The following is a 16,996-nucleotide window of genomic DNA, read 5'->3' as shown; positions in this document are numbered from 1 at the left end:
TGGTATGGAAAAGGTCGTGTTTGTAATCAGCACACCTGCTTTATAATTGTTTGGCTAGACCAAGTAACACACAAGTGGCAAATACACTAAAATAAAGCTCATGACTAAATAGACAATGACGCCAACCAAACCCCAAATCACCCCCATGACATGCAGCACATGGTTTGACCCAATAAGGTGGCTTCAGGATTTAAGGGGTCTCAGGCAGCTCACAGGTGTTCCCTTTGTGTCATTTGGGAGAGTCTGCACCTCCAGCCACTTCTGCAAACGTGGTGGTAAGTTTTTAAAAAAAAATAAAAAATAAAAAAAAATAAAAAATAAAAAAAATAAAAAATTGAGTTGTTTGTTTGACTCTGTAAATGTAGTTTTTGGGAGGTGGGCTCACTAAAAGTCAAATTTTCTAACTGCTTAAGTGTCTGATTGCAAATGAAGTGCGTCTGTGTGGGTAGATGACGTGTTGGGCCTAATCTGTTCTCGTGGGCATGTGTGGCTATACCTGTAAAATATAGTTTTCTGGCTAAGTTATGAACAGTCATATCTGACTCTTTTATCCCTGCAGGTGAAGCACTTCATGGAGGATTCCCTCCCTGATGGCACCTCTTCTCGTCGCCGTCTTTAACCTTTCTGATGCTTGATTGGCTCGCAGATAAAATCAGAGGGGGACATGGTTTTACACTGTAAATGATGAGCTCAGCTTCAAAAAGGGTGAGGCACTGAATATCAGTGTATAAATTGGGGACTCGCTGCTGTTATATCTCTGACTCTTTGTGCTTCTCTGCAGACTCCAAGCCCTGAAGACGGTTGGTGTAAAATGGACGAAGAGACGAGAAAGATTTCTACTACAGTGAAATGCCAACTCCAGCGTAAGAGGCTAAATGCTGATTATCAAGTAGAAATGTACTGGCTGTAAACTGGTTTGTTAAAGGCTGAAGCTTGTGATTATGTGTTCAGGTGGTTCACAGAACAGCAGTTGCAGCGCTGCAGAGGAGCTCCTGAAGACCAAACATGGGAGAGTTTGCTCTGAGGATGCTGGAACTTCACTGGAAACTTCTGCATTTGTCAAGTGAGTTTAAAAACTGAAGCCTCAATGGTTTAACAGATCCTGGTTTGATACATCACACTTGTTTCTTCCCACAGATGGCGTCCATGGTGCAGGCGATGGACTAGCACATCAAGGTGGCTTAAAGCAGGACAAAGCCCCGGTGATGCTTTCACAAGACCTGCGCATACAACTCCAGGTCCACTGGCTCTCAAATGGCTATTGTCTGCACTGCATTTCAGACTTCCCCAGGCAACTGGGTCAGTGCAGCTTCTATCTACAAAGGAGCAGAGATGGACGCTTCCTGAGCCTCCCACACAGGAACCGCATGTTATCATTCAGGGTGCCGTCATGGCGTTCTATCAGATGATCGCGTGTTACATACAAGGTTTTTTTTCTGGTATCGGTAACTTGAGGTACCTTCCTCAGCCAGGAGACGAGGTTTGGAGCTCTACGTTTAGCACTTAATACTCTCCAACTACTCTGTGGTTGGTTTCAGGCACTTACCGAGTCCTCTTAGGTTAGGATTAGGCTCTTATTCCTCTTTGGTTAGGAAATTGTATTTTTTTAGCACTACATATCGCTCTAGGTTGAGTTAGTCTAGACTCTTCCTTTATTGAACAAAGGCACTTACCGAGTCCTCTTTGATTAGGATTAGGCTCTTATTCCTCTTTGGTTAGGATTTAGGCACTTAACCAGATCCTTAGGATTTGGCTCTCCACACCCCTCCTCGGCTGGCATGAGGAACTCCAGATTCCTCCATGGTTGGTTTGTTACTCTGCTGCTACAAGACACTTTGTATGTAACTGAGATACCAGCGGCTTTAAAACTGCTTTGATGGCTCCAGAAAGAGACCATGCTAGAAATGCCAGACCTGTCTCAAAGCTTGTGGAATCATTTGTGGCCATGTTGCTGATGGAATGGACTGTCTATGTTTTGACTAATAAATAATTTTACACCACTAATCTGCTTGAGTCCTGGAGTTTACTAAGGTGGCTGATTTTAAAACAAAGATCGCAAATCAGTCCAGCTCAACTTGTGGCTCAATTACATGTCAGAGTTCGGTCTGTTACCTGTTGAAACTTAAACCTACTTAACTGGTCTCCTCCCACCAGTGTTTGCTTTGTCAGATTTCTGCTGCTCTTCTTTAATAGGGGGATCTTGGGCTCTCTGAGAACCTTCAATGATGGAGAACTGCATTCACTTTAAACAGATAGTTGTAGTGAACTTGGCAAACTAAACTGCCTCAAGCTGCAACTCAAAAGGGTTTTAATATGGTGCATGAGTGCATAAATTTCCACTGTACACAATGAGGCTGGAAGTCCAAGCTGAGTGCACATATGTAAGGCTAATGTGCAGCCCCACCACTAGTGTAGTTTTGCGTTCTTGGTGAGCTGTCGTGACAGTCTAAACCTAAAAGTAATGCTTTGGTAGTTGCTTCCAAGAAGTTTGCCTGTCAGTGCCATTTGCAACACTCGGGTTATCTTTTCCTCTAAAGGAGTCTAAAACACTTAGACGTTAGGTCAATGTGCTACTAAAAAGGAAATCTGAAACTGTAATATTCTACAAGTGAGTAAGCAGAGTAGGGGAGGAACAAAAGCAGTTCAGTTATTTTGGGTTGAAGTTGTAAAACTGAAGTTTTCTCAGATTTGACTGGAGCTTCTAAACTAATGTTGAATTAAACAGTTTCGATTTCAGTCTTTAACTCAAACAACATTTAGTTTCATGGTGGCGATCGTGGCTCAACAGCTGGGAGTTTGCCTTGTAATCGGAAGGTTGCCGGTTCGAGCCCCAGCTTGGACAGTCTCGGTCGTTGTGTCCTTGGGCAAGACGCTTCACCTGTTGCCTCCTGGTGGTGGTCAGAGGGCCCGGTGGCGCCAGTGTCCGGCAGCCTCGCCTCTGTCAGTGCGCCCCAGGGTGGCTGTGGCTGCAATGTAGCTGCCATCACCAATGGGTGGATGACTGAGTGTGTAAAGCGCTTTGGGGTCCTTAGGGACTAGTAAAGCACTATACAAATACAGGCCATTTATTATTTAGTTTCAATCATCTAGACATCGAAATGCTTTTAGATTTCGTCAACTACATCTAAAGGTATTTGTGTATACGTCTGTACTTGGGAGGCTTCCCCTGAAAAAATCTTGCACAACATTAAATGCAAAATATGTCCACGTGTCTATTTATGAGAAACAGGAAGCTAGTTATACAGTTTCTAACCTTACTGCACAAGGAGCTTACTCCTGATTGGATTACTTCCAAATCGCCTTTCTATACCACTTAATTAGCTCTAATTGGATCTCACCCTACAAAATATTTTCATCTCATTCTTATTTGCTGACTGAAGTGTCAGAACATTTTTTTAGTTATCTTCTTGTTTTCGTCAGCAAAAAACTTGTTTTAACAAAAATGATTGGTCAACAAAACTTACACTGCTCTGTACTTCCTGTTTTTCTTCATTCGGGTCCTTTCAACATTATTTAAACAGAAGCTTCAGAAAAAACATCTAAATTCAGTCTGAGGCTGCTGAGCTGTGAGACTTGGGCTGTGGGTGAATAGTCCAAATAGTCACTTTACAATAGACAGATGTTATTTATGACTTTTTTTGTTTTTTGCTATGAAATTGTCCATAATGTAATATGAAGCATAATTTTATCACAGCAGCATCTTCAGAGGTCAGATGTGGGTTTACAGCCTGATGTTCAATGAACAATGAACAAAAAATATCCTTTTTTTCATCTGAAGGTTGTGAAATTCTTTCATTACAGCAGCTAAAAATGAAAAGCAAACAAAAAATGAAGTAAATGAATAAAAGGGGGATGTGGTTCAGTTATATGAAACACAATGTTACCAAACAAACATAAGAAACCTACTTAACTGATCCTGAAGCCTTCCTTATACATATACTACAGGTACCTCATCCTTGCACCCGCACTCCCCACAAGCAGGTGGTAGTAATACACCTAACTGCCAAAAGGAAGAGGAGGAGGAGAAGAAGAAGCAGCCACGCCCTTTCATGCCACCTGCAAAGGTCTTTATCCCTACCATGACCTCACAGATCACTGGTAACTCACAGAAACAAAGAATGTAATAATTTCTGTGTAACCCTGCAGGCTGAAAGCGTGTGCGTCATCTAAACAGGTTAAAAGCATGATGGTAAAAGTTTGACTTTGAGTGGCTGCAAATGAAATAAACCTGTGCAGGTAGGTGACCATGTGTGGCTGCCGCCATGACAGTCAGTGACTTTTGTTTGTTTAACTGATTCTTCATGCGGACTGTTTGCGCTATGGTATTTTTCTGTCACCTCTATTTTAAGCTCCCAACTAAGTTTGTCCACTCATGTTCTTGGGTTCAAATCAATCTGCCCACTGGTTTGGGTTAATGGTTTAATCTACAAATATTTAGCCCCCATTTAACCTCTAAACCTTAATGAAAAAGCAGCAACAGCTGGAAAAGTTTAAGACGTGCAGCGATTGACGCAGGAGTATGAAGAGCATTTTACAACTCTGCAAATTACTGAATTTAAATATGTTTTTTAAATTTGTTTGTTTTTTGAGGTTTTCATTGGAGATTTTCCTCTAATAACAAACTTGTCTACCTTGTGCTGACCACCATGCCATCCTCTAATCAGTGATGTTCATTTACATTTTTCCATTCAAATATCTTAATTATTTACAGCAGGTCTCCCAGACATGGATTGATGGGAAATGGGTGGAAACATATGTGAACATACAGTATATAAAACAAAACCGGTTTATACATTTTAATGAGTTTGGAAGTCAATATTTGGTTTGACCACCATTGTTCTTCAGCACGGCCTGAACTCTGTTGGGCCGCCTTCTGGTAATTTCTTTTTCATGTGTAGTTCTCCGGGCTTCTTGAAGGACATTCAAAGCTCTTCTTTGGGTGTTTCTGCCTTTTCTTCTGGTCTCTGTCAATGATGTTGACGTCTGTGGAGGCCGATCCATGACTGAGTTTGTGTTCCTCTATCAGAGTGTGCTTTTACCACATTGGTGGTGTGTTTGGGATCACTGTCATGCTGATCCCAGCTGGTATTATAAAGTGGATCAAAGTGGCCACACTGCACACAATGCTGAGATATGCTTTTAGGAATAGCTTGTTCAATTCAAAGAATTGAGAGACAAAAGCCAACAATTAAATGACTCTAAGCACTATGTGGCAATGAGAAATTAAAACGGGAAGAAACCTCTGGCAGAGCCAGGCTCATGGAAGAGCAGCGATCTGCCTCAACCGGTTGGGGGATGTGTGTGAAAATATTATTTTATGCCTGTCAAACTGTGTTAATAGATCAGCAAAAGAAATGGGAACAAATTGTGCTTTTCAGACGGGTGGCTGGTAACAAAGTTCCTAAAGATGTAATTTAAAATTGGTTCCTTGCTAGGTTTTCTGTTAGTTGTAGACACAACACTGGCTAACCTCTTGAGTTAGGAGGCTTTTTATACTTGAATGATTCATAGGGTTAGCATTAAGTGGCTTAGCAAACAAAACTTTCCTTTGAAACTGGTAAAAGAAAAGACTGGAAGTGAGTGTAAAAGCAGCCAATGTCAAAAGACAAATTTTGAAAAACCTTCAGAAAGCCTGAAGAACCTATTGCTCAAGACCGCTTTAAAAGTTATAAGAAAGTCTGAGTGCTTTGAAGACAATATAAAGAAATGCAGCTGGGTTGAGACTTTTATCGAGGACTGTTTACTGGAGACCTTTCTCTGATTGAGCCGCTTGTTCTGTTCGCAGTCTTCTAAACCTTTCAGACGCTTGAGCCCCTCCCAATGGAAGCCAAAGGAAAGTTTGACTTTAATGCAGTAACAGATGATGAGCTGGGCTTCAAACAGGGCGACATAGTCAAGGTCAGTGCGTAACTTTACTCAGCTGTACACAGTTTTCATTAGTGCTGTTGTGCTTGTCTTCATAGTAAAGGTTGTGCCTCAGCACTACAAGCAACCCATTTAACAGGCGCAGCTTTTACTTTGAAGGCAAACTCTCTCCTTTACCAGTTTGTGTGGCACTCTTCAGTTTCACAGCTGCTTCATGAGTAGTTGGTGAGTATTTGTAGGTAAGTTGCAATCGAGGTGCCAACCTGTGGGTTACTACAACAACCAAAGCAACTCAGTGAAGAGCTCTATACCTCTTTGTGACCAATTCCACCCAGTGACTAAGAACAACCACTGGTCAGTAGGGGAGACCGGGGATAGTTGTAACGTGGGTCAGTTGTAACACTTCCAATTTCTCCAATCAGGGCTAAGTTTCAAATGATGTGACTCATCCTGTGCATGCCCAACTCAGTTCTGCTATCACATGTGAAAAATCAGCACATTTTGTCAAACACAGACAATTTAACACGAAAAAAAGTAATTTGTGTGCCAAAAAGTAAGTTTTTCTACTTTATTTCAATTTGTAATAGCATTATTTGCTTTGCAGTTAAACTCATCAAACTTAAATTGTGTTATTTGTATGTCTATGGGGATATATTCTGTGTAGGTCTTTAGTGCTAATGTTTTAGGCGTTGGCTGTAATGTTAGCTAGTTCATGGCTATAGGAGTCTGGGTCAGTTGTAACAGCAACAGTCTGGGTCAGTTGTAACAGCAACAGTCTGGGTCAGTTGTAACAGCAACAGTCTGGGTCAGTTGTAACAATAATGCAGATGTTACAACTTACCACACTATTACTTTAACTTATATTAAACAAGTTGGGGCAACGACATCAGCAGAGAGAGGTTCACTGGTCACATTTGTATATGTGGTTAATGCCATTGGCAACACAATTCCTCCACTGTTTGTGTTCCCACACATACATTATGCAGACCACTGTGTCAGAGATGGACCAGTAGGAAGTACTGGTAGTGGAAATAAATCAGGATGGGTGCAAGAAACAGATTTCCTCATCTTTCTGAAGCACTTTGCAAACCACGCCAAGGTAAGCCATGATAAAAAGTAATGGAATTGCGATGCTGGTGAACAACTACATTTTTTCAGCTTCATTGTTATGTTCAAAATTGGTGCAAGAGTTGTAGGTTATAATGCCCACTGAGCCAATGGGACCAAACTCAAGGAAGACCAACCAAAATTAATGAAATATTCAGTTGCAGAAAATTCCATAATTTGTCTTTTTTGGGGGGTTGGTATATGTTCAAAAGTTAGATTTCTGCATTCTGTCACACACACACACAGCTACATAAATGGATGTAAGTGCATTCATGTGTTGAATAAACAAAGATTACATGTTAATGTTTTGTTAGTACCCTTATTTCATTGTTACATTTCACCCCAGGATATGTTACAACTAACCCAGACTATGGGGTTAATTGTAACATTTCACTCTTTGTGTTTGAGGCCATACCATGCAATGGGTAATTGTGCTGCAGAGAAAATAGCTGCACTATTTAATAGCAGAGACATGTAAATACTTTGCATTACATTTTGAATCCACTACCTTAAAAGAGCTCCAATTTACAGACAGAAATGTCAAAAATGTTACAACTATCCCCGGTCTCCCCTATGTACGACTCGTTTTTTAGGGGTTTCCATCAGCTGGTAGTATTCCTTTTTTTTTTTTTTATATTTATTTATTTATTAATAAAATACCTACTCAGCCAGGGTTCCAAGTGAGGTGAGTTGAGCTGAAAATGTGCTGTCAGCAAACTGCATGCCACTGATTGGTCAGAGAGTGACATCACTGGATTAGCCATGAGAGCGCCTCATTCACGACTTTTGAAACCCCATCCATCCATCCTGATATCCATCCATACTTTTGAAACCCGGCAATGAAAATGGCTGCACACAATCAACAGGTACACCATCACATGGTACGCATTCCCTCAGTTACTATGTTGTTCGTGTCACATGATGTCATGGGAATTTTGGGCCGGGTTGCTATAAAAACACCACCAACACAGAGGTGGTAATTTAACTGTAATGGAAAATGACCAAACGCCAAGTTGAGGTGAGTAGGTGCTAGTGGAAAAGAGGCATTAAATTCTAACTCTGCATTCCTCCCATCTTTTATATACAGTCGATGTATGTTGCATGTTTGAAACCATGGCAATCGCCACCTGCTGGCCAATAAAGAGTTCAGGTGACTTTCATTTCTACAGGTTACCTCCAGTCTGTCCCAGCTTCTCAGTTTAAACTGTGGTTTTGTTTCTTTTCCTGTGTTATTTTTCATCATGTTCTGTTCTGCTTAGCTTGTGACTCACAATTTCCCCTTTATTGCAACCGATAATAATAACCGCTTTCCCTGCTTTCATCACAGCAATCGGACGTCACTCCCACAGATGTCCGACTGTGTTAAATTTAAAAACTGTCTGGGATGTTGTCTCAATATGTGGGTTGATGGATGGGAGGTTAAAATGTGATGCAGTCCAATATAAGTAAGAAATCTGATACTCCTGTATGAAGTTTTATCTTTTCGCATCTGGACAGATTATACGTTATGACAACATCTGGTGTAAAGCAGAGATGAATGGACAGGAGGGGCTTGTGCCACGTAACTTCCTTGACATTCATTTTCCAAGGTAAGAAACAGATGAACAATAATCCGCTGCAAAAGCAGAAATCCTTTTCATTCTGTGTGCAAACCATTTAAAATGACTACAAAGCAGGAATGAAGAAGATGCCCTAAAGTCAGCTGCACATTTTCCTTCAGTAACACGAATGTACCTGAAAAGTCTCAACATTTTCACACTTTTGAGCTTAGAAGTTCATTTAAGGTCTTAAAAAGCCCAAATTTAGATGTTAAAATCGTACAGGAAAGGCCCAAAGGCAGGATAGTTTTGCTTTTACAACACTGGCTGGTAGGTGTGTGTACTTGCATGTTTGATGCATGTTTGCATCAGATAGTCATGAGCACAGGACCTGTTTCTGCAGATGGTTTCGGGAGGATGCCACTCGTGGAGATGCAGTGGAATTCCTGATGAACAAACACGTGGGAGAGTTTGTGATCCGAGGGTGTCGGACCAGCCCCGGAAACTTCTGCATTTCTGTCAAGTGAGTCAAGTGTGTCTCCCAACTAAGTATTACATACATTACATTGTACCTGATCATTTAGACCTTTTTATTGCCTTAAAAGGGAGAAATAAATACAGTTCATAAGGCATTTATGATAAGGTCACACTGGGGAAAATGGTGGTAAAAAAGAAAATGATTCTGTTTGCTATGAACTGCCACTCGCAGTTTCCATCTTCAAATTCATTTCTGATACATCAAGACGGTGTTAAAATGGAAATAAAACTGAGTCAGTCTGCTATTAGTCTGCAATTGAATGGGGTCAAATTGGCCGTTGTGTGCAATCTGGTTCATATAATATGGTGATTAACTTTGATAAACTGGCAAAAATCTCACGTCTGTTGCAGTCTGCACACACAAAAATTGACTTTAACTACTTCCATTCAGTGTCCAGCCAGAACTTTCTAATAAGGATGTATAATTTTGAAATGTGTTTTTAATGTTGTGAGACAGACTTAAAGTTCATAAATTCTCAATTTTTTATTTTCAGTTCAAAGACATTTGTTTGTTTCAGTTGTTCTAAAGAGGTTTATGTAGTCAAATGTCAACCATTCGCCCAAGCCCCAATGAGCCATTCCCTGTGTTCTTTTCCTCTTAGCATTTTACTAGCATCATTTTTATTCGCGTTTCTGTTACTTAACTGAAACTAGGTTTGAAATAACGTTAAGTATAATAAACTTGGTGTGAGTGATTTATAATAAAGTTATTCTGACTCTTAAATCTGTTCTCAGGTATGAGCAGGGCATGATGCATTACAGATTGCTGAGGGACAAGAGAGGTCATTACTTCCTGTGGAGCGAAAAATTCACCTCTCTGAACAAACTGGTGGACTTCTACAAAACCAACTCAATCTCCAAAAGCAGGATAATCTACCTCAACGTCAATGGGAGCCTGGACCAAGGCGGCCCCTCCGATGATCAGCCAGTGAGACATGATTGCTTTTATTGAAAACCTCAGATTTAAAGAGCAGTTTATGACAACAAGCAAGTTACGAGGCATGCTGCTTCAGTCAGTTTCAATTAAATAGTCCAAGAACATCAGTTGTCTCAAGGTGCTTTACATTTTAAGGTAAAGACCAGTCGATACCCTATGAGGAGCACTTGCAGGATGGAAGAATTCCCTTTAGATAGGAAGTGACATCCAGCAAATGCACGTTCAGGGAGGGACCACCGTCTAATGTGACCAACCAGCCAGTAACTGAGGGAAGACTCAGATACAAGTTTCAGGCATCTCTCTCACTCCTTTCACTTAACAGGGTGGTGTCACATGTTGGTTGTTTTGTTTGCGCAGTGAAAAGTTAAAATGGTGCCAGCATATCACATCTCGCTTATTCAAATATTCCAGCGTTGCAGCTGTCAAGTCAATTCACTTTATGGAATTAACCTGAGAGGACGAGAGAGTCCGTGCACTTTCAAACTCTGTTAGCTTGCCTTTTGATTAATTAGATATTTTTGATAAGGTGATCACACCAGCAAACATTACAACTTTAAACATGTGGAACACCATCGAAGTGTAGATGCAGCACAGGAGGGCTGATCGGGATGACCTCATCCAGCCTAAACTGTGCAAGCCTCATCAAGAAGTTGTCTCTCGGGTATTGATCAGTGTTTGTTTTTCCTCCCACAGACTACGTCTTGTTTTCAAGTGATGGCGATGTGCGACTTCCCTGCTATACAAGACGACGAGCTTGGTTTCAACGCAGGAGACGTCATTGAGGTGCTGGATATGTCTGATCCTTTTTGGTGGAAAGGGAAGCTGAAAGGAATTATTGGACTGTTTCCTGTAAATGCCACGAGACCACTGTGAGGAAATCCACCCCTGATGCTTTTACTACACCTGCTTACACTCGGACTCGGCCTGCAGGTGCACCTGCCCTCGATTAAGAGTTTCTAAACCTTAATGAAAAGCAGGCTTTTAGATAATATGCTGCACATCAGCCTTCAACCAGAGGAGTGAGTCAGTACAGCTTTTTATCTACAAACGAGCAGAATAATGATGAATGTCTGCTCATGTTTTAACACATGGATGTATGCCCTACACACACTTTTTTTTTTTAACCTTTTAAATAAAACATTTTATGTCCAAGATTAAATCTGAACTCATTATGAGGGGAGAATTTTTTCACTTTTCTTATTACAAAGTTGATTCCTGTCAAATCTATCCTGTGACATTCCCTGTTACTTATTTCCAGCTGATAGACTGTACATTGAAGATGGAAATGGTTGGTGGTCTGAAAAGTGAATTCCTAAAGCTGCATTCTTTCTAATGGCCACCAGGAGGCAACACCTGCGTTTGGGGGGGAAAAACAAAATCCTCTGGCTGTATTCTGTCTTCTGCCCCATCCATGTTTTCATGGTGGAAACAAAAACACAAAGGTTACAATGTGCTTGTTAAGTGATGATGTGACAGCCCTGTATTTATAGGTCCAAGCATCTCCTTCACTGAACAATGGCCTCGTCTTTTAAACACATCGAGTGGATAAAGAGAGAGTAATTTATCTGCAACCAATCATGTCCCAGGCACCACAGAAAATAATATTCTCTGACTGACTTGGTTAAGGAGCTGAAGTTTACAGATGTAGGTGCAGGAGCAGGGCTTGCTGCTTGTTTCCATTTGGTTTTCTAGCAGATAAGCAATTTAATGTTACTTGATTATTATTATTTATTTATTTTTTGTTAGCAAGATTTAGTATTTATTTATTGTCATTGTCAAGAACAATGAAATTGCGTTTGGGGCTTCCATACAACCCAAAAAAAAAAAAGAAGAAAATAATAAATACCCCTTAAAACCCAAGTGTACATATTTAACCCAGTGTGACTCCAATGCAATAAGACAATCCTTAGCAATAACATGAGAACATGACAAGTAGTGTTCGTAGAAATTCAGACAAAGACCTGGGGCCCGTTCTTCGTACCTCGCTAAGTAGGTTAGCCGGATTAGATTGTTGACGATTTCGCGTGATCCTGGATCAGTCTGTTCCCCGAAGCTCATCCGGGACTTGCTGTCATAGCAACAGAGCCGTAAGCGTAAACCTGCTCGGGAGCAGGTTTACTTTATGTAAACAGGATTAGATCGCGGCCACGCAGGTATGTCCGCGTCATCATACGAAAGCAACAGCGACATTCCGCCACCGTTTCACCACAAATAAATAACATCAATGTAACTAAAGATAATGCAGCACTTGATCCTTTTATTGATTCCACACAGATACATACAGGTCAGTCCCTAAAAAAAGGGAAATGTACGAGTAATCACGCTATGGCATGTAGGTGATCACGCCAGATGCAACACACATTCCACAGTAGAGGAATAGCAAATTACGTCGTGTAATCAAGATGACAGACCACGGCTATAAAAGCGAAGGTGGAAGTGGGAAGTTTGTCGCAGCCATGTCCTGTCCGTTTCTACGCGAGCCACCCATTGCGGAAGGTGCAAGAGTGATAAGGAGAGTGTTCAGAATCCAACGTATATTGCGGGATAGACAGGATCCTTTAGCACAGCGCGACAGTGTGCTCATAGAGAGATACCGATTTTCCCGTGAGGGTATCATCTACCTAACCAACTTGCTGGATCCCCATGTTAAGAGTACCACCCACCGTAGTCGGGCATTAACAACTGCACAAACTGTGTGCATTGCCTTGCGCTACTTTGCAAGTGGCACGTTCCTGTACACTTGTGGAGACGCAGAGAACGTTGGGAAAAGTGCCGTCTGCCGGGCCATTCGCAAAGTGTACCTGGCACTCAAGCATTTCCTGGGTGTGTTTGTGGTTTTTCCAAGCCACTTAAGACCACAGGTCGTCAAACAGGGCTTTTTCGCCATTGCAGGTACAGTAAATTGGATAGTGAATGTGATGCAATCATGACCTATGTCGGTAACTGTAGCTCCAACGTCCGCAGGCTTCCCGAATGTGATTGGCACCATAGACTGCACACACATTGCGATCAAGGCCCCCCCAGGCCCCACTGAAGGGGACTTTGTCAACCGAAAGGGGGGCCACAGTATAAATGTGCAGGTGAGCAATACTAACACTCCAGATGGCAATATACGATGGGAGGAGTGTGGTCACACATAATGGAATTAATGGAATCCCACAGATGGTGTGTGACTCGATGTGCCATATCACAAATGTGGAAGCAAAATGGCCCGGATCAGTGCATGACTCACGGATCTTCAGAGAGTCAGGGTTATGCACATCATTTGAGCGTGGTAAGTAAAAGAGGCTTATGTTGATGCTACATACTCATGTCGGGCCTAACATAACAGCATTTCTTCATTACACAGGGGCCTACGATGGGATCCTCCTCGGAGATAGAGGTTATGCATGCAGGCAGTACTTCATGACACCGTTCCCTGACCCCAACCCTGGGCCACAAACCCGCTACAATGCAGCCCTAGCCAGGACAAGGGCACGCATTGAAATGACCTTTGGGCAACTGAAGGAACGATTCCAGTGTCTAAAACGCCTGAGGGTTGCACCTGACAGGGCATGTGACATTATTGTTGCATGTGCCGTACTGCACAACATTGCCACCATCAGAAGAGAGAGGACCCCCGTGGTGGAGGTGCAGCCTGATGATGACCTCCAGCCAGTGCACCTGGACCAACCTAGTGGCAGAGCTGCACGGGACAGGATTGTGCAACACAATTTCGCATAATAAAAACATGACATGACACATTTTCTATTGACGTTTATTTGAGCATCGTTGTCTGTCCCACCACACACAGGCCAGTCATCAGTTGCCTGGGAAAACAGAGCATGTATACTGCGTCACGCAGGGTCAGCAATAGTGCTCCGTATGAACATGTATTCCTACTTACTCTGGAGTTCCTTTTGAAGCACCTCGATTTCCAATTGTAGTTTATGCCTCATTAGGGCTTGTAGTTCGATCTCACCTAGGAGCTTTTGTTTCTTCAGCTCAGTATACTCCATTTTTTGCTGGAGACTTCTCTTGTAGAGCAGACGTATGTCACCCTGTGTCAATTGTGGTGACAACATTTAACGGGGAATACATGTCATATAGGCAGTATAATTGATCACAACACTGCCCACCTCTGCATCAGCAGGCCTCTCTGCCGGCCTCTTGGCCTGCAAATCATACTGCAGTCAGACACACATGGCAGTACACAAGTAGATGGTATTTCAGGCCAATTCATGCATGTACTCACAGGGTCTTCCGCCACACCACAGCCATCTGACAGGGTTGCGTCACTGTCCTGTGCAATGGTAACACAATGGTGTTACTAAGGGGTGTGGTACAGCCTATAGGTCTGTACAATTGGGTGGGGACAGATATATGTATATCTCCCAACTTACTGTGCATGTTCCAGTCACCCCTTCCATGGGAACAGGTAAAAGTGATGGTGTGTCATGTAACACTACACACAGAGAAAACCCACAGTGCCAATGAATGAATGTCACAGTTCGAATAGCATTTTCATTTAGGCAACAACCACATATTTGACATTGTGCACATGGAATCATGAGCCCATTCACCAGTTATGTAGGTGCTGCTGCTACTGCACCCCGGCTTCTGGTCTCCGGAAGAGCTGCCCCCAGGGATGCCCTCAACAATGGGTCTGGTGGCATTCAACCTTAGGGCCAGCTCCTCTGCTGGGGTGTGACGAGGGGGTGCAGGACCACCACCTGTCTTTTGTTGCTCTGCCCTTTTCTTGGTTGCTGTTATACACAAACACAGGGATTGTTTCAGGGGTGTCTTTTCAAGTGACTGACAGCAATATGAGTGTTGGATATTACCATTCTGTAGTATGTTCTTCTATTTCACTCTTACTTGTTCCCATGTTCTGGTGGGTCCGGTTGTGGCTCTAATGTGTAAGAGGATATCATGTGGTATGATTTGATATGATAAAATATGATATGGTATGGTGCCATGTAATATGTTGCATTACTTACGCGTTTAATTTGTCAGCAACTTTCTGCCAGCCCTCTCTCCTTGCTTTTGCAGCCTTCGCACTGTTACCTTGCGTTTTAATTTCACTCTGGTACTCCTGAAATCCCTCAATCAGGAGTTCTTGCTCCGCTGCGGTGAAGTACTGTGCGCGCTCCTTCGACATTTTCGCCGACCAATCAGAGGCTTGCCGATCACTGTTTCTGCTATCGATGCGTAGCCCCTTTTACGGCACCCAGTGATCGCGCATTACTTCATCCAGCTGTAGTAATCGTCAACAGCAGGTGTGTTCGGGGAACCGGATTAGCGAGCTCACGGTTAGCGCGATGATTTGATCTTGGATGTGTCATTTGATCTTGGATGTAGTAAGCGACGTACGAAGAACGGGCCCCTGAGAAACATGACAAAGTACAACAATGCAACCCATTCAATATTATTGTACTGTGAGATATGATATCAGATATGATAGTTATCTATTTAAGAAAGAGGGGGGGGCAGGAGGGGGAAGAGAATAAAGATATGATGCACCAATGCAGACCAGTTCATTGCTATTAAGAAGTTGGATATGGTTACCTTCTCCCTGAGGGCAGCAGATGGAAAAGGTGGCGCGCAGGGTGATGTTGGTCCCGCAGGATACTGTGCACCCTCCTCAGACAGCGAGTGGGGAAGATATTGCTGATCTCTGGCAGACTTGTTCCAATAATTCTGCCAGCTTCTTTCACCACCCGCTGGAGTGCTTGCTGATCGGCCTTGGTGCAGCTGGGGAACCACACTAGATTATACCAAAAACTCAGCAAGATCAATTTTATAAAAGTGTTGTTGAGGTGAAGTGTGGACAAACAAAAGAACCCATCTGACGTACATCAAAGTCACTTTACTTAAAAATCAGCAAAGGAAGGGGGGGGGGCATTTACATAAGTGGAAGTTCTCTACAGGCTTTTAGTTACTACTGGGCCCAAGAAAACACAACACATGCTGTCAAAATGAATCTGTAGCACTAGTAATGGTACTATCAGCTTATTTTATTGCATTTTGATTGTTTAGTTTTCGGAAACAAAATAAGCCACAAAATACTCAGAATTTCAATTTTAAAAAGTTATGGCACACCTAAGGAAAGCTAAATACTAAATGGAAACATGAAGGTTTTAACATGTTACTGTATTTCATATCTTACTGTAAACTATATGTGCATTTTTTTGCATGGTATTAACCATCCTCACTCCAGTGGAAACATTTTTGAGAGCTGTGCTATTTCTGGTTTCCTCGGACAGAATTGTGCAGATGCACACTTCTCTCTTCCAAAAGCTGTCATCACTTTCTCTGCTTCACCTGGAGGTAAACTCTTTTCTCATATACAGAAATTTGGTGTGCTGAAGATTGCACAAGTCAGTTGGTTCAGAATGCCCTGATATGATATTCACAGTGGTAAGAATAAAACAGACTGGTGTGCGCACCTTATAAATCTAATGGGGAATTTCACGTCCACACTAACCAGGATGCTGCAGAAGAATAAGTGATGGCCAACCACAAACCAGTTTCTCTTAAAGTATTTCTTCTGGCCCATTCTGCATTTATCATCATGGTCATTTCTATTATTTTAGTTGTATCCAGAATAGGTTAGCCTGAGGTTGGCTTTAAAAAAGAAAAAATGGAGATTGACCCTCGATCTTGGGACAACCAAACTCTTGAAAAGGTGATTATGAAAACATTCCTTAGAAGTTGCTTCAAAGTAAAGGTTAATGGGCAGGGATAGCTCAGTAGGTAGAGTGATTACCCCATGATTGGAAGGTCGGGGGTTCGACTCCACTGAGCGGCTACCTTGAGGTACCCCTGAGCAAGTTTCTGTCCCTACACACTGCTCCCTGGGCGCTGCATTGGTGGCTGCCCACTGGGTGAATGGGTTAAATGCAGAGGAGTAATTTCCCTACGGGGGCTAACACATGCACATAAAAAAAACAAAAACATTAATGCATTGCTTACCTCCCAGTGGATATAAATAAATAAGAATATGAAGAAAGAGGCCGACGGCAGCTTTTAA

At 42.3% G+C, this 16,996-nt stretch overlaps 3 protein-coding genes and 1 long non-coding RNA gene across 5 annotated transcripts; 3 read left to right on the top strand and 1 right to left on the bottom strand.

The window, feature by feature from the left end:
* The first annotated feature begins 220 nt into the window (after positions 1–220).
* On the top strand, positions 221–1,990 carry LOC308411422. The gene is made up of 5 exons (XR_013974374.1): positions 221–275; positions 560–705; positions 782–863; positions 952–1,063; positions 1,138–1,990. It is a non-coding gene; the product is annotated as an uncharacterized lncRNA (long non-coding RNA).
* Positions 1,991–4,063: 2,073 nt separating this feature from the next.
* LOC308411644 (GRB2-related adapter protein 2-like) lies at positions 4,064–11,083 on the top strand. 2 transcript variants are annotated; one of them, XM_080905610.1, is made up of 6 exons: positions 4,064–4,236; positions 5,786–5,898; positions 8,470–8,561; positions 8,914–9,033; positions 9,783–9,975; positions 10,678–11,083. In XM_080905610.1, the coding sequence occupies exons 2-6, from the start codon at positions 5,821–5,823 to the stop codon at positions 10,855–10,857; spliced, it is 663 nt and encodes a 220-aa protein (XP_080761736.1). In that variant the 5' UTR covers positions 4,064–4,236; positions 5,786–5,820; the 3' UTR covers positions 10,858–11,083. The 2 variants fall into 2 exon arrangements, with proteins under 2 accessions (XP_080761736.1, XP_080761737.1); XM_080905611.1 differs by lacking the exon at positions 4,064–4,236 and adding an exon at positions 4,829–4,876.
* Positions 11,084–12,722: 1,639 nt separating this feature from the next.
* LOC308411774 (putative nuclease HARBI1) lies at positions 12,723–13,707 on the top strand (the record flags this gene model as incomplete). The annotated part of the gene is made up of 4 exons (XM_080905804.1): positions 12,723–12,876; positions 12,949–13,064; positions 13,147–13,258; positions 13,334–13,707. Exons 3-4 carry the CDS (start codon positions 13,147–13,149, stop codon positions 13,705–13,707), a joined length of 486 nt encoding a protein of 161 aa, XP_080761930.1. The 5' UTR covers positions 12,723–12,876; positions 12,949–13,064.
* Positions 13,666–15,289, bottom strand: LOC308411775 (uncharacterized protein). Its single transcript, XM_080905805.1, has 8 exons — positions 14,964–15,289; positions 14,808–14,875; positions 14,547–14,729; positions 14,367–14,428; positions 14,219–14,266; positions 14,103–14,138; positions 13,871–14,024; positions 13,666–13,793 (listed from the first exon to the last, which is right to left on the bottom strand). The coding sequence occupies exons 4-8, from the start codon at positions 14,391–14,393 to the stop codon at positions 13,786–13,788; spliced, it is 273 nt and encodes a 90-aa protein (XP_080761931.1). The 5' UTR covers positions 14,394–14,428; positions 14,547–14,729; positions 14,808–14,875; positions 14,964–15,289; the 3' UTR covers positions 13,666–13,785.
* Positions 15,290–16,996: the final 1,707 nt, after the last annotated feature.

The sequence above is a fragment of the Rhamphochromis sp. 'chilingali' genome (genome assembly GCF_963969265.1).
Source record: "Rhamphochromis sp. 'chilingali' genome assembly, chromosome: 15".
In the NCBI taxonomy this organism is placed as follows: Eukaryota; Metazoa; Chordata; class Actinopteri; order Cichliformes; family Cichlidae; genus Rhamphochromis; species Rhamphochromis sp. 'chilingali'.
The sequence above is the reverse complement of the archived record's forward strand: the minus strand, read 5'-3'. Positions and strand labels throughout refer to the sequence as shown.